The following is an 18,086-nucleotide window of genomic DNA, read 5'->3' as shown; positions in this document are numbered from 1 at the left end:
TACTGGTTGGAGTTGATTGTGGAGGAGAAGCCAGGAAGTGTCAGGTCAGGTTGTCATTTGCACATAGTTTTCCCTCTATTCTCATTCCTAACTACATGTGTTTTATTATATGCTGAGTATATATGATGCCTATTTTAGGTTAAGATACACAGTAATCTTTCGAAGCCTTACAGAGCAGATTCCGTGTCACATTATTGCAGTTGTTCGGTATAGAGGATAAATAAATCCACATATTCCTTAATCAGTTTACTGAAGCGAATGATCTTCACAACATGGTGTGGAACACAGTTAAGGAAACCAGAGCAGAGGGATATTTCATTTCAATTCTGCAGCATCTTTTGCTGATTCGAAATGATTATTTTATAAGGTAAGAGGAAGCTATATTCTAATATTTTCTTTCACTAATAAAATTCTATTAATTGTGAAATTCACCTGATGTTTGATTTGGGCAAGCAAATATTTTTAAGTTTTGTATTTCTTTCATAATATTGATTCATAGAATGCACTGTTTCCTCTGGGCATATATTTAGGTAGAAGATGGTATAAAATGATATTACTATTACTTTCTAAGCTCCAGCAGATTCTTGGTTACAACTTTTCAGCTGAATAAAAATGCAAACTAGCAACAAATTACTAGTTTACTGCGTGATGAATAATGTTTTCTGGTTAGTCCGTAGGCAGTAGGAATGGCAGATACTAAACATCACTTTTATTAGTGTTTAAGTAGCTAGCAAGTTCCTTAATAATACAGTTGTGTTTAATGTTGCTACTGTATCAGAACGCTAGACAAATGACTTCTCAAGTTTGATTATATCCTAGACATCTTGAGCGTAACAAATTGTTTAAAGAAAATAATTGTTTATCCATGTTTATCTGTAGTTATATATGGATAGTAACACTTGAGCTGCTGGACTGTTATGAAGATTAAAATGGTAACATGAGTGAGACTCCTAGCCAAATATCTGGCGTATGGTGTATGCTCAATAAATGTCCTCTATACCCTCTTAACTCTTTTATTACTGTTTTATGAAGGAAGCTGAGATCTTTGAATATAAAACCATTTTGGTCACCTTTAATTTAATTTTGCTGAAATTTATTCTCAAATACTATGGGTAATGTGTCTTTTCTTACTCTAATTTCAAGTAGAAGGAGTTGCTAGATAGTCTCATTCAGGCTGTGTCCTCTAGGTGATGTCAGAGGGTGCAATTTAGGTTTTTGATGTACCTAACAAGTGAATAGAATAAAAGTCCAAATGTGGTAAAACTTTAGGTTCTTCGAGATGAGTACAGATCATCCACCCTACCTCTTTCCTTTGTAGAATTGGGAAGTCCCCGTGGTATTCTAAAATAGAGTTCAGGAACCTGTTTTGAGTCTTCATTTGCTTCTTTCTCATATTTTATTAAAATAAGACACTTTAAATATTTAACCACTCTATAAATGCTAGATAAAAAATACTAATACTTGATTAATAATATTTTTAAGTATCATAGGTACCCCACTAATTGTAATACTATACTCTCCTGAAGATTTACCTAAAAATAAACTTGGAACTTCCATTTATTCTAAAGTAGCCCCATCCTTTTCTTGATACCTGTGTGGTTGGTCTTGTCAACCTCTGATTTTTTGCTGCTTGAATTTCCAAGAATTTAAGACTGCTGTTTGCTTTTGAAGCGTTGAATGTGTCTGCAGTGTAACAAAGGGGGTTATTTAATCCCTTCATCTGTGTTCCAGGGAGCATGTGGTTGTGTCTAACTTCAAAACAGATTAAAAAGCACAACTGTAGTGGGGCACACTCAGGCGAGCCTTTCACTTTAGTGGAATCAAGAGTCTAAAGAAATATTACATTGTAGCATTACCAAAGTGACATTAGTGAAGCATAGAAGTTCATCTAGTTTGGTCATTTTTTGAGTAACACCTTTTAAGTTTGATACTCGTCTGTGTTGCCTTCTTTCTTGGCTCTTTAAGCCCGAGGCCCTTGGTCTTTGTTCCAGATATGGTTGCTATGAAGGCAGAATTCTTCCCATGACTGCCGTAGTGAAGGTGATCCCATCGATTCTTTCCTATGTTCCAAAATTCTCAGTTATTTATTACTATTATTGTTGTTGTTGATTCTTATAGTGAGTATACATTTATTACAAGATAGAGTCAGAATTGTGGTCACTTACATAATACTTTTATTATATATTCATCCTTTTACTTAACATACAGTAAATTTTACTCTTTTTGCTGTGTAGTCCAAGATTCATAAATCTTGTTCTTTTGGTTTTACCTTCATTTTTCGGTTTTACTATCTCGAATGGACCTAGATTTCACCTTTCAGAAATATTCAGTTATCTGAACATTTTCGACTGATGAACATTTAAAATTAATATTGACATTAATAAATACAACTTTTGAAGTTTTTTATTAGTTAATTTTCATTGTAGAATGCAAAATATTGTCATTTAAAAGAACTAGTGCATAGGAAAATTAAAATCTTTGCTTACTTTCACATCTGGAACAAAAGGAAATTTTACTGAAATGGAACTTGATTGGAGAATGTACATCAAAGGTCCCGCAGAAAAATCAAATGCAGTAAGATAATTGGAAGGTGGATAGAAGATCAAATTCAATTCTGTAACAAATTACTAATGGCTTATTGTGTGCAGAATAGCATGTTAGTTGAATGTGCATGGGAGATAATTTCTGATATTTGGTAAAAAAGAAAACTGCAGAGAAAGTGAAGGTGATTTCAAAATATTCTCCAACAAAAATGACTTTTATTAATGAAGTAATGACATTTATGTTTATCCCCTAATTACGCTGTTTACATATTCCTCTGACATATTCACTACCTTACCAATATCACTCATAGAGATTATTTTCTAGATTTACATTTCTGAATTCCAGACGTACATTGTTCTTTACTAGTATTGCCTTACTGAAAGAGTTTTTGCATGAATTTTCAGCTACATTATAAATGAGCTCATAATTTAGGGTGGTGGAAGTGAGAAAACACTTAATGACATTATGTTTTTTAAAAACATTATACACAATAGCTGGTGTTAATTTAAGCCATGTTTTTATTAAAACAACATCAAGATAACATTAAATTAGAGTTAAAAAAGGGACAGAGTGCGTCATCTCAGTTTTTAAATGTGATAGCTAGAAACGTGTGTGCAATTTATGTACCTCAAGTGTAAATGTGGTTATTATAGCTAAAATATTAGGGAATGGGAGATTATTTCATTGAAAGAAGTTGAGAAAATTGAGGAAAGCATTGATAATACCTTCTTGCTTTAATTTGTATCCAAGAACACTATGTCTTGAATATTTTTACTCTATGACAATTAATGAACATTGTCTTATTTGCTAATGTTAAGCTGTAGTGAATTTTATTCAGCATCATGGATGGTTTATTAGGTACCAGGTAAATGGTCCAGGGCAGTAGGTCATAGTATACAGGGAAGGAAGTCTCAAGTAGCTGGAGGCATCGTCACATACGTGGTGAGAAGGGGTTGGAGAGGAAAACTATGCAAAAAGTCATTGAGAAGAAATAGTCCTAAGTGGTGGTTCGGATGGAGGACTGTATTCATTAGAATATTACCCACCCTCTCTATCACTCTCTCTATCACTGTAGTTTGGTTTTGTTTGTAAAATCTTCTGGATATTTCTTTCACGTTTGTTGGCTTGAGTTTTAAGGGATGTATTTTAGCTTATTACTAACACAGGTGGATTGAACTTAATTGTACTAACACATGAAGCCTATTTGGGGATTTTAATTAAATTTAAATTTTGGACAAAAATTGTTATGCTGAAGTTTTCTAGCTTTCTTTTGAGTAAGGAACATTCATTTGATATTGTTTATAATTCACAGTATCACAAACATTCTAAAAACAGTGAACTGTATGTTTTTAAGAACCTTCCAGATAATTTTTTAGAAAATATATCTTTTGGTTTGTATTAGTAAAATGAATTAATGGTAGCTCTTTCAGTATGGTACAGTGATAGGTTGATGATCTCTGCTGAGGACTGCTTTTAAGTACATATCACTTCATTTTAATATTCTATTTCTTACTGCCTACTAATTAAGTCAAGATTCTGACCTTTGCAAGAAAATGATCTTTAAAGCACACTCTATTTATAGCTAAAAGATCATAAAAAATGTAATGTGTTAAAATCATTAGAAAGAACGTGGCAGTTGTATTTACTCTCACTCCCATGTTAAATCTATATGTCAACTGTTGAAACTATACAATTGTATATTATTGAAGTAGAAATCGAGCTACTGAAATGTTTTGATGTAAAGTTACACTAATAGAGTGTACATTTATTCTTTTCCTTGGTTCTAGGCAACAGTACTTCAAATTAATTGATGAGTGTGTATCCCAGATTGTACTGCACAGAGATGGGATGGATCCAGACTTCACATATCGAAAAAGACTAGACTTAGATTTAAGTCAGTTTGTTGGTGAGTGTTTCTCTGTTATTTAAATGAAAATACCTTATGTCCCTTACCCATGGGTTAGTGCTAGAGTGTTGTTTCTCACAGTGTGGGCTGTAGACTCCAGAGGGTCCTGGATACCTTTCAGGAGGTCCTAATAGTCAAAACTATTTTCATAACAATACTGAGACAGTTATTTGGCATTTTTACTCTGTTGATATTTTCAGAGCAATATTGGGAAAACTGCTGGTACTTTGTTGTGAATCAAGGCAGTGGCACCAAACTGTATTAGTAGCCATGGGATTCTTTATTCTCAGTAAAACAAAAGAAATGAAACAAAAAAAGTGCCATTTTTTATTTAAGAATGTCCTTGATAAAGAACTAAAAAAATGTTAAGTTTATTAAATATCTACCTTTGCACACACATCATTTCAATATTCTGTGTGAATATATTCAATATTCAATATATTGTGTGTGTGAATCACTTGTGCTGCAAACCAGAGTCCAATTGGAAATACTTGTGTAATCGTCTGAGCTGCCAGCTGAAATGCCTGCATTTTTTTTTTAACTTTGAAAAAAGGATCGTCATACAAATTGTGGCTACTCAGATGTGAGTGTTTGGCACACACTTTCCTAAAAATGAAATAATATGTGTCTGTAGCTTCAATGAAAATGATAGAATATGTTACCAATGATAAAATTGGAATATTCAAGTAAATATTTGAGTTTTGGAAAACTTGTACTTGCTACCATCATCTTGGCAGCTTTGCGGTCCTAAATTTTTTTCTGATGAGATCAGTGGTGGTATTACCCTATCTGTTTATTTTGATATTGTATGATGAGATGTGTCACCATTTGGAGGATCTGCATGACTCTGCAAACCACTCTTTCCCAAATGACCAGGGCTTGATGTGTCTAAATGATTTAAAGGTAACAGTACAAAATGGTCATTGACATCATACCCGATTCCACATTGTAACTAATGTTTAAGAAGTTACCGTATGTCAAATCTTGGTTTAGCATTAAAAAGGAATATCTATTATTTGCATGAAGTTGTTTTTTCTTCATATAATATTTGAGTTCAGGAAGAAGTGTGGAATGTATAGAATGAGAAAGGAGTAGATAATACTAGTGAGACTGATAAAGTGAATATTTGTTTCTCTCTGAAGGAGAGAAGAAATTAGGAGTTCTTGGGTGTGGGAGGGACATAGAAATGAAGAAAAATATGCTCTAAATATGTAGCAAACTAAAATGTGGAATGATTCTGAATAGTGTCCGAAGAGAAAACTTTTTCTACCTGGACATTAGGAATATTTTTTCTTGAGTAGGTGAGAGGTTTTGACATTGAATTCTTGAGAAGGAAATACTATATAATCTTTGAATACTTCTCGGCTATATAAGTGAAACATGTTACATAGTTATAATAAGTCCATTGTGTTTATTTATTGTAAATGTTTAGAATAAACTTATAGACACAATGCAGAAGACTTAAGTACAGAAGAGAGTGTCCCTGTATTTACACGCTTAGGTGAGAGAGGACAGTAGGGGAGACAGATATTGGAAAGTATAGGGCACAGATAACTCCATATATTAAAAGAGGGATTCAAGAGATGCTGTCTGTGCAACAGGAATCAGAGGATTAAGTATTAATTTAGTGCTATAGAGCCAGCCAAATGAAAGTAAAATTATCAAAAATTGGGATTAGATGGGAAACAGTGTTTTCTTATTTCATAGTAGGAAGTTATCTATAATGTCCTAAATAGTTAAATCAGAAAATAATGGTGTACATACTTTATTTAGAGTTAGGAAGCTAACCACCAGAGTTGTAAGAGGAAACATTTAGGAAGCGGGACTGAGTTTTGGATGCAATGATTTGGTTGACTTTTGCTTCTTCTAACTTGTTCTGTGGTATATTTTCTTAAACCATGTTCATTATTACTTTCATTAAAAAAAGAAAGAAGGGATACAATACATTCATGAGACATCCATAATGAATTCATTCATAATATGAATTACTTCTCCTGCAAAGTATCCCATCATGTGGATACATATCAGAGCTTATTAGTCAATCTATTATTGGTGGACATTTAAGTTATTTGCAGTTTTTTGCTAACATAATTTTTTTTTTTTTTTTTTTTTTTGCGGTACGCGGGCCTTTCACTGTTGTGGCTTCTCCCGTTGCGGAGCACAGGCTCCGGACGCGCAGGCCCAGCAGCCATGGCTCACGGGCCCAGCCACTCCGCGGTATGTGGGATCTTCCCAAACCGGGGCATGAACCCGTGTCCCCTGCATCGGCAGGCGGACTCTCAACCACTGCGCCACCAGGGAAGCCCTAACATAATATTTTAATGAATATTCTTGCTTAAAGGCAAAGTCCTAGAAATACATTACTAGGTGAAAGAAAATATTAATTTTAAGTTTTAGTACATATTGCATCGTTTCTCATCAGCAAAGTTCCTTAATTATACTTCCACTGTTTTTAGGAGAGTAGGGTTCCCTGTGCTATCTCCAATACTTGACATTAGGGATCATTTAATCTTTGCTTATTTCTCATTAAAACTTTTTATATTTTCATATTACTAGGAAAAATCAAGTATCTGTTCTTATGATTTAGCAATTTTTAACTTTTTTATTCCTAATTTTCTGCTCATTACTATTGCACATTTTCCTAGTTGGTATTGACTATCCTCTTCTCTTTTTTCAAAATATTTATGAATTGAGGATAGCAGCCTTTTAGTATTGTATGTTACAGTTGAACTCCCTCCTCCTTTTGCCTAATACAAGGTTAGAATTGTAATTTGGTTTATCTTTCTCCTTATATTTTGTGACCTTGGTATCATGCTTAGAAAATCCTCCATTCCAACATTATATGTTTCACCATTTTGTTTATTTTATTACTGACACTATTTCTAATTTTTCTGTTTTTTTTCTTTTTGAACTTTTAAAGTAACAATGAATTTAATAAAAATTTTGTCATTGCAATTTTAGATATTTGCATGTATCAGGTGAAACTAGAAGAGTTTGAAGAGAAAATATCAGAACTTAGCAAGAAAGTAAGTAATTTGACTAACTTTGCAAGACTATATGGGGGCTCCTGCAGCTCTGCTTCTGCCACATGGACTCTGTGCCTTCTTCTCACTTCCTTCTTTACCTCCTTCAGGTATTTGCACAAATGCCATTCTCTGAGGAGGACTTCCTGGACCATTATATTTAAACATTTAAACTCCCCACTCCCAACTCTGACCCTCCCTGTGCTCCTTTACTTGTTTTTCTACTGTTGTATTTATCACCATCTGATATGTTGCATAATTTAGGTATCTATGTGTGTATATACAAATGTCTTGTTTATTTCTCCCTCTGGAATAAACTTTATGAGGGATTTGTGTTTGCTTTATTCACTATCCTGGCACCTAGAACAATTCCTGGACCGAGAACTAAAACATATTCTTTGAATGAGTTGAATGAATAAATGATTGACAATGTATAGAGTCAGCATTTTAAGATTGGAGTATTTCTCAAGACATCATATAATTCAGGCCCTTAAGATTGAAATTATGTCTAAAAATTTTAAGAGAAAAAGTTTAACTTGCTTTCTGTTTTGATTAAAGTTACTTCATTAGACTAAGAGGAACCACATAAAATTATCATTTTCATAGATAAAAAGTATTGAATGTCAGCAGTTTCATTTGTTTCTGGTCAATAGCATTGCTGACCATCTAGCCATTCCCCACTTTTCTTTAAGGTACTGTTTTGTGCTTTTATCTCTACTTAATGGGTATCTATTGGACTTTTTCTCTGTTTTTAAAATTTTACTTTTAAATTTTATTATTTTTTGTTGTTGTTGGATTCTTTACATTTTAAGTAGTCATTCTGATTTGAATTCTTAGGGCTGGTTCCTCACATTCAAAGAATCATGGTAATTACTGCTACCACCACCTCAATGAACACATACAAAAGGAACAGTTACACTGAGTTAGGCACTATTCCAGAGAGTCTACATTTTTGATGTGTCAGGCCCTAAATGAATCTTGAGAGAATTGTACATTTTTTATAGACTTTTAAGATAAAACATAACTTGCAAATGGTAGACACTTTCATAAGTTATTTGTAACTTATGAAAAACTTTGTAAGTATCCTGTCCAAGAAGTCCTACGTTTCATCAAATACTTAGTGAGATGATATTATCTCCCAGGCCTTTGGCTGTAGGCTTGGATTACAGCTGTGGATATATCACCATTGCTACGAAGCAACTTAGTTTACAGGGGGAAACAAATTATTAGATCCTTTAAATTAAGTGTCATAAGTGTTCCAGTTGATAAATGTTTGTGTTGTATGGTGACCTTTCACCCCACTGACTCTGTATTCCAAGCTCAGTAAATACTTCAATTCATCGTGGGAAAGTAGTAGCAAACTTTCAAGTGTTTGATTTGAGTGCATCCCAGATAGTTTAAATTTCCTTTTTTTTAAAAACATCTTTATGGAGTATGATTGCTTTACAATGTTGTGTTAGTTTCTGCTTTATAACAAAGTGAATCAGCTACACATATACATATATCCCCATATCTCCTGCCTCTTGTGTCTCCCTCCCACCCTCCCTGTCCCACCCCTCTAGGTGGTCACAAAGCACCGAGCTGATTTCCCTGTGCTATGCGGCTGCTTCCCACTAGCTATCTATTTTACATTTGGTAGTATATGTAAGTCCATGCCAATCTCTCACTTCATCCCAGCTTACCCTTCCCCCTCCCCATGTCCTCAAGTCCATTCTCTAGTAAGTCTGTGTCTTTATTCCCATCTTGCTCCTAGGTTCTTCATGACCATTATTATTTTTTTTTTAGATTCCATATATATGTGTTAGCATATGGTATTTGTTTTTCTCTTTCTGACTTCACTCTGTATGACAGAATATAGGTTCATCCACCTCACTACAAATAACTCAATTTCGTTTCTTTTTATGGATGAGTAATATTCCACTGTATATATGTGCCACATCTTCTTTATCCATTCATCTGTCGATGGACACTTAGGTTGCTTCCATGTCCTGGCTATTGTAAATAGAGCTGCAGTGAACACTCTGGTACATGACTCTTTTTGAATTATGGTTTTCTCAGGGTATATGCCCAGGAGTGGGATTGCTGGGCCATATGTTAGTTCTATTTTTAGTGTTTTAGGAATCTCCATACTGTTCTCCATAGTGGCTGTATCAATTTACATTTCCACCAACAGTGCAACAGAGTTCTCTTTTCTCCACACCACCTCCAGCATTTATTGTTTGTAGATTTTCTGATGATGGCCATTCTGACCAGTGTGAGGTGATACCTCACTGTAGTTTTGATTTGCATTTCTCTAATGATTAGTGATGTTGAGCATTCTTTCACGTGTTTGTTGGCAATCTATATATCTTTTTTGGAGAAATGTCTATTTAGGTCTTCTGACCATTTTTGGATTGGGTTGTTCATTTTTTTGATATTGAGCTCCATGAGCTGCTTGTATATTTTGGAGATTTATCCTTTGCCAGTTGCTTCATTTGCAAATATTTTCTCCCATTCTGAGGGTTGTCTTTTTGTCTTGTTTATGGTTTCCTTTGCTGTGCAAAAGCTTTTAAGTTGCATTAGGCCCCATTTGTTTATTTTTGTTTGTATTTCCATTTCTGTAGGAGGTGCATCAAAAAGGATCTTGCCGTGATTTCTGTCATAGAGTGTTCTGCCTATGTTTTCCTCTAAGAGTTTTATAGTGTTTGGCCTTACATTTAGGTCTTGAATCAATTTTGAGTTTATTTTTGTGTATGGTGTTAGGGAGTGTTCTAATTTCATTCTTTTACATGTAGCTGTCCAGTTTTCCCAGCACCACTTATTGAAGAGGCTGTCTTTTCTCCATTGTATATTCTTGCCTCCTTTATCAAAAATAAGGTGACCATATGGACGGGAGTTTATGTCTGGGCTTTCTGTCCTGTTCCATTGATCTATATTTCTGTTTTTCTGCCAATACCATACTGTCTTGATTACTGTAGCTTTGAGTATAGTCTGAACTCAGGAAGCCTGATTCCTCCAGCTCCGTTTTTCTTTCTCAAGATTGCTTTGGCTATTCGGGGACTTTTGTGTTTCCATATAAATTGTGAAATTTTTTGTTGGTAGTATCATCATTTTGACAATGTTGCTTCTTCCAATCCAAGAACATGGTATATCTCTCCATCTGTTTGTATCATCTTTAATTTCTTTCATCAGTGTCTTATAGTTTTCTGCATAGAGGTCTTTTGTCTCCTTAGGTAGGTTTATTCCTAGGTATTTTATTCTTTTTGTTGCAGTGGTAAATGGGATTGTTTCCTTATTTCACTAACTGATTTTTCGTTGTAGGTATATAGGAATGCCAGAGATTTTGTGCATTAATTTTGTATCCTGCAACCTTACCAAATTCATTGATTAGTTCTAGTAGTTTTCTGGTGGCATCTTTAGGATTCTCTATGTATAGTATCATGTCATCTGAAACAGTGACAGTTTTACTTCTTCTTTGCCAATTCGTATTCCTTTTATTTCTTTTTCTTCTCTGCTTGCTGTGGCTAGGACTTCCAATACTATGTTAAATAAGAGTGGCGAGAATGAACATCCTTGTCTTGTTCCTGATCTTAGTGGAAATGCTTTCAGTTTTTCACAATTGAGTATGCTACTTGTGGTGGGTTTGTCATATATGGTGTTTATTATGTTGAGGTAGGTTCCCTCTGTGCCTACTTTCCGGAGAGTTTTTATCATAAATCAGTGTTGAATTTTGTCAAAAGCTTTATCTGTATCTGTTGCGATGATCATATGGTTTTCCTCCTTCAGTTTGTTAATATGGTTTATCACATTGATTGATTTGCGTATATTGAAGAATTCTTGCATTCCAGGGATAAACGCCACTTGATCATGGTGTATGATCCTTTTAACATCCTGTTGAATTCTGTTTGCTAGTATTTTGTTGAGGATTTTTACATCTATGTTCATCAGTGATACTGGCCTATAGTTTTCTTCCTTTGTGACATCTTTGTCTGGTTTTGGTGTCAGGGTGATGGTGGCCTAGTAGAATGAGTTTGGGATTGTTCCTCCCTCTGCTATATTTTGGAGGAGTTTTAGAAGGATAGGTGTTAGCTCTCTAAATCCTTGATAGAATTCACCTGTGAAGCCCTCTGGTTGTGGGCTTTTGTTTGTTGGAGGATTTTTTATCACAGTCTCAATTTCAGTGCTTGTGACTGGTGTGTTTATATTTTCTATTTCTTCCTGGTTCAGTCTCGGAAGGTTGTACTTTTCTAAGAATTTGTCCATTTCTTCCAGGTTGTCCATTTTATCGGCATATAGCTGCTTGTAGTAATCTCTCATGATCCTTTGTATTTCTGCATTGTGAGTTGTTACTTCTCCTTTTTTCTTTCTAATTCTATTGATTTGAGTCTTATCCCTTTTTTTCTTGATGAGTCTGGCTAATGGTTTATCAATTTTGTTTATCTTCTTAAGGAACCAGCTTTTAGTTTTATTGATCTTTTCTATTGTTTCTTTCATTTCTTTTTCATTTATTTCTGATCTGATCATTATGATATCTTTCCTTCTGCTAACTTTGAGGGCTTTTTGTTCTTCTTTCTCTAATTGCTTTAGGGGTAAGTTTAGGTTGTTTATTTGAGATATTTCTTGTTTCTTGAGGTAGAATTGTATTGCTATAAACTTTCCTCTCAGAACTGCTTTTGCTGCATCCCACAGGTATTGGGTTGGCGTGTTTTCATTTTCCTTTGTTTCTAGGTATTTTTGATTTCTTTTCTGATTTCTTCAGTGATCTCTTGTTTATTATTAAGGAGTGTATTGTTTAGCCTCTATGTGTTTGTATTTTTTACAGACTTTTTCCTGTAATTGATATGCAGTCTCACAGCATTGTGATCGGAAAAGATATTTGATGCAATTTCAATTTTCTTAAATTTACCGAGGCTTGATTTGTGACCCAGGGTATGATCTATCCTGGAAAATGTTCCATGAGCACTTGAGAAGAATGTGCATTGTGTTGTTTTTGGATGGAATGTCCTATAAATATCAATTAAGTCCATCTTGTTTAATGTATCATATGAAGCTTGTGTTTCATTATTTAGTTTCATCTTGGATGATCTGTCCATTGGTGAAAGTGGGGAAATTTTCAACTTCCCTACTATGAGTGTGTTACTGTCCATTTCTCCTTTTATGGCTGTTAGCATTTTCCTTATGTATTGAGGTGCTCTCATGTTGGGTGCATAAATATCTACAGTTGTTATATCTTCTTCTCGGATTGATCCCTTGATCATTATGTAATGTCCTTCTTTGTCTCTTATAATAGTCTTTATTTTAAAGTCCGTTTGTCTGATATGAAAATTGGTACTCCAGCTTTCTTTTGATTTCCATTTGCATGGAGTATCTTTTCCATCCCCTCACTTTCAGTCTTTATGTGTCCCTAGGTCTGAAGTGGGTCTCTTTTAGATAGCATCTATACGGGTCTTGTTTTGTATCCATTCAGCCAGTCTGTGTTTTGGTTGGAGCATTTAATCCATTTACATTTAAGGTAATTATCGATATGTATGTTCCTATTACCATTTTATTAATTGAATTGCGTTTGTTATTGTAGGTCTTTTCCTTCTCTTGTGTTTCCTGCCTAGAGAAGTTCCTTTAGCATTTGTTGTGAAGCTGGTTTGGAGGTGCTGAGTTCTCTTAGCCTTTGCTTATCTATAAAGGTTTTAATTTCTGCATCGAATCTGATTCAGATCTTTGCTGGGTAGAGTAATCTTGGTTTTAGGTTTTTCCCTTTCATCACTTTAAATGTGTCCTGCCACTCCCTTCTGGCTTGCAGAGTTTCTGCTGAGAGATCAGCTATTAACCTTATGGACATTCCCTTGTGTGTTATTTGTTGTTTTTCCCTTGCTGCTTTTAATATTTGTTCTTTGTATTTAATAGTTGATAGTTTAGTATGTGTCTTGGCATGTTTCTCCTTGGATTTATCCTATGGGGAACTCTCTGTGCTTCCTGGACTATTTCCTTTCCCCTATTAGTGAAATTTTCAACTGTAATCTCTTCAAATATTTTCTCAGACCCTTTCTTTTTCTTTTCTTCTTCTTGGACCCGTATAATTCGAACATTGGTCCATTTAATGTTGTCTCAGAGGTCTCTGAGGTTGTCCTCAATTCTCTTCATTCGTTTTTCTTCTTTCTGTTCTTCAGTAGTTATTTGCACTATTTCGTATTCCAGGTCACTTCTGCGTTCTTCTGCCTCAGTTATTCTGCTATCACTTCCTTCTAGAGAATTTTTAATTTCATTTATTGAGTTGTTCATCATTGTTTGTTTGCTCTTTAGTTCTTCTTGGTCCTTGTTAATCATTTCTTGAATTTCTCCATTCTATTTCCAAGATTTTGGATTATCTTTACTGTCATTACTCTGAATTCTTTTTCAGGTAGAGTGCCTATTTCCTCTTCATTTGTATGGTCTGATGGATTTTTACCTTGCTCCTTCATCTGCTGTGTGTTTCTCTGTCTTCTCATTTTGCTTAATTTACTGTGTTTGGGGTCTCCTTTTCGCAGGCTGCAGGTTCATAGTTCCCGTTGTTTTTGGTTCCTGCCTCCAGTGGCTAAGGTTGTTTCAGTGGGTTGTGTAGGCTTCCTGGTGGAGGGGACTACTGCCTGTTTTCTGGTGGATGAGGCTGGATCTTGTCTTTCTGTCTTGCAGGACTGCCTCTGGTGGTGTGTTTTGGGGTGTCTGTGACCTTATTATGATTTTTAGGCAGCTTCTCTGCTAATGAGTGGGGTTGTGTTCCTGTCTTGCTAGTTGTTTGGCATAGGGTGTCCAGTACTGTAGCTTGCTGGTTGTTGACTGGACCTGGGTTTTAACATTCAGATGGAGATCTCCGGGAGAGCTTTTGCTGTTTGATATTACATGGAGACAGGAGTTCTCTGGTGGACCGATGTCCTGAACTCAGCTTTCCCACCTTAGAGGTGCTGGCCTGACACCTGGATGGAGCACCAAGACCCTGTCATCCACACGGCTCAGAAGCAAAGGGAGAAAAATATAGAAAAATCAAATCAAATCAAATAATTAAAAAAAAATTATTAAAAATAAAAAAAGTTAAAAAGTAATAGAAAGAAGAAAGAAAAAGAGAGTAACCAAACCAAAAAACACCAATGATAACAAGCGCTAAAAGCTATACTTTAAAAAAAAAAAAAGGATAGACAGAACTCTAGTAGAAATGGTAAAAGCAAAGCTATACAGACAAAATCACACAAAGAAGCATACACATATACACTAAAAAAAAGAGAAAAACGAAAAAAATATATATCTATATATAAAAAAAGAAAAAAAAGGAGGAAGAGTGCAACCAAATCAATAAACAAATCTACCAATGATAATAAACTCTAAATACTAAACTAAGATAAACGTAAAACCAGGAACAAATTAGATGCAGAAAGCAAACCCCAAGTCTACATTTGCTCCCAAAGTTCACTGCCTCAGTTTTGGGATGATTCGTTGTCCATTCAGGTATTCCACAGATGCAGCCTACATCAAGTTGACTGTGAAGATATAATCTGCTGCTCCTGAGGCTGCTGGGAGAAATTTCCCTTTCTGTTCGTTGTTTGCACAGCTCCTGGGGTTCAGTTTTGGATTAGCTCCGCCTCTGCGTGTAGGTCACCCTCTGGCGTCAGTTCTTCGCTTAGACAGGAAAGGTTAAAGTAGCAGCTGATTCGTGGGCTCTCGCTCACTCAGGCGGGGAGGAGGGAGGGGTACGGAATGCGGGCAGAGCCTGCAGCTGCAGAGGGCTGAGGATGTTGCAACAGCTTGAGGCGAGCCGTGTGTTCTCCTGGGGAAGTTGTCCCTGGATCATGGGACCCTGGCAGTGGTGAGCTGCACAGACTCCCGGGAGGGGAGGTGTGGATAGTGACCTGTGCGTGCACACAGGCTTCTTGGTGGCTGCAGCAGCAGCCTTAGCGTTTCATGCTTGTCTCTGGTGTTCGTGCTGATAGCCATGGCTTTTGCCTATCTCTGGAGCTCGTTTAGGTGGTGCTCTGAATCCCCTCTCCTCACGCACCCAGAAACAATGTCTTGCCTCTTAGGCAGGTCCAGACTTTTTCCTGGACTCCCTCCTGGCTCACTGTGGCCCCCTAGCCCCCTTCAGGCTGTGTTCACGCAGCCAACCCGTCCTCTCCCTGGGATCTGACCTCCGAAGCCCAAGCCTCAGCTCCCAGCCCCCACCTGCCCCGGTGGATGAGCAGACAAGCCTTTCGGGCTGGTGAGTGCTGGTCGGTACCGATCCTCTGTGCGGGAGTCTCTCCACTTTGCCCTCTGCATCCCTGTTGCTGCGCTCTCCTCCGTGGCTCCGAAGCTTTCCCCCCGCCACTCCCCGTCTCCACCAGTGAAGGGGCTTTGCAGTGTGTGAGAACTTTTCCTCCTTCACACCTCCCTCCCAGAGGTGCAGGTACTGTCCCTATTCTTTTGTCTCTGTTTTTTCTTTTGCCCTACCCAGGTACCTGGGGAGTTTCTTGCCTTTGGGATGTCTGAGGTCTTCTGACAGCGTTCAGTAGGTGTTTTCAAGAAGTTGTTCCACATGTAGATGTATTTCTGATGTATTTGTGGGGAGGAAAGTGATCTCCAAGTCTTACTCCTCTGCCATCTTGAAGGTCTCCCCTACATTTGCTTTTATAATCATTTTTATGTATACAGTATTCATATATGACTGGTGTTAAACTTGATATCTTTCTTAAGACATTGTTTTAAAATTGTATGCTTTTCATGTAAATAGAAGAAAGAACTTGTTCAAGGTTAGTTGTCTCCTTTTAGTCAGCAGTTATATGTGTTAGGTATATTCAGAAAATATTTTCTGCTCCATAGAAGATTTCTGTTGCCACACCATTTTGTATGTGTCAGCAAGAATTTTTTTCTGATAGCTTTATAAGGACACATGTAAATACTTTGCTTTAGGCAGGAAGCTATCATGGTTGCTAGACACATTCTTTATTTTAGTGCATAAATTTGAAAAATGAAGACCAGAAATGTCAGAAAGTACATAGAGTATATTGAGTTATCCACCTTCTTGTACAGATGCACTAATATATTTACCCTAGGGAATGAAATTAAGCAGAGCTTCAACCTTAACTGTGTTTCTTGACATTTTTGCATGTAATTTTGTAAGCATAATACTGCTCTGCTAACTCTTTTGGAGAAGAAGGCTATCATATCAGTTTTTATAAAGTACGTCTTTAATGGAGATTCATTTTATCCCCAAGGCTACTGTGATTTGACTATAGATATAAAAATGCTAACACTTTATATTTCGTCTGATCGTTTTATAGGGGAAGATGTAGAAATTTATCTCTTTGGTAAGTAATACAGATACTGTCAGTATGGTCAAGTTAATTTTAATAAGTTTTCTTTGAGTGTACTAATTATGACTGGTTGTTTTTATAGTTTTATTTTTATTCCTATAAATAATTCTTTTTCCTTTTGCATCTTATTGTAAGGCCTATAAGATAGGATAGTGTACATATTGATATTGTGAAAAAGACTTCTTCATTCTTAATCTCCTAAGAATTTAGTTTTTTATTTCTTGCTAAGTAGCAGTAAACATTGGCTGAGCAGTCGTATAAAGGAGAGTAGAGAAAATGACCTCTCAAAGATTTTTGAGGCTGGGAGATTGAGGACCTAAAGGTATATATGATATTGACGTGGTTATACAACATATAAAGGAAGGTGTGACAGAAACAGTCTCATGACTTCACTCAACAAATATTTATTGAGTTTAATTATAAGTATAAAGCTTTGGAAAGGTGATGAATAAAATAGAAAAGGTTCTCACTATTAGTGAGCTTCCAGGTTGGTGGGTATTATTGAGGTGTGTGATACTACATTTTGATAATTTTGTATTACAGTGTGATAATTGTTGTGGTAGGAAAACCCTGTGTGGTTTGTAAGCCTATAGATCTTGTGTGGCCAGGGAAGACTTACCCAAGGAAGTAAGAGCTAATGTGAGCCCTGATGTATTAGTGTGAGGCAACAAGGTGAGATGGCCGAGGAGGAGGCATATATAAATTTTTTCTTTTTAATAAATTTATTTTTTAATTTTTATTTTTGGCTGCATTGGGTCTTTGTTGCTGTGCGCGGGCTTTCTCTGGTTGCGGAGAGTGGGGGCTGCTCTTCGTTGCAGTGCACAGCCTTCTCATTGCAGTGGCTTCTCTTGTCGCGGAGCACAGGCTCTAGGCACGTGGACTTCAGTAGTTGTGGCACGTGGGCTCAGTAGTTGTGGCATGCAAGCTCTATTGTGCAGACTCAGTAGTTGTGACACACGGGCTTAGTTGCTCTGTGGCATGTGGGATCTTCCTGGACCAGGGCTTGAACCCATGCCCCTGCGTTCGCAGGCAGATTCTTAACCACTCCATCACCAAGGAAGTCGTGGAGGCATATATAAATTTATTTTGAATTTCCCATAAGTATCTGAAGCTTAATACCTTCAAAACCAAATTCATCGTTCTTGCCCATAAGTATGTCATTCCCTCAAATTATAGTACTTTGTTGCCGGCTTGCAAAGCAACAGAACAATGTCGTGATCTTAGATATATTCCCCTCACTCATTTACTTTGTTCAGTCAGACACTAATATTTTGGATTGTGTTTATATATATATATATAATATATATATATATTTTTCTT

The 18,086-nt window shown here is 36.2% G+C and overlaps 1 protein-coding gene across 1 annotated transcript in view; it reads left to right on the top strand.

Annotated features, from left to right (window-relative positions):
• DIAPH3 (diaphanous related formin 3) overlaps window positions 1–18,086 on the top strand; it is a 574,550-nt gene that overhangs the window by 197,293 nt on the left and 359,171 nt on the right. The window contains 3 exon segments of the mRNA XM_032611534.1: window positions 251–367; window positions 4,332–4,450; window positions 7,412–7,476. Coding sequence (XP_032467425.1) covers window positions 251–367; window positions 4,332–4,450; window positions 7,412–7,476 — 301 coding nt within the window.

Source organism: Phocoena sinus, chromosome 18 (genome assembly GCF_008692025.1).
Source record: "Phocoena sinus isolate mPhoSin1 chromosome 18, mPhoSin1.pri, whole genome shotgun sequence".
Classification (NCBI taxonomy): Eukaryota; Metazoa; Chordata; class Mammalia; order Artiodactyla; family Phocoenidae; genus Phocoena; species Phocoena sinus.
This window is presented reverse-complemented; position numbering and strand designations above follow the sequence as displayed.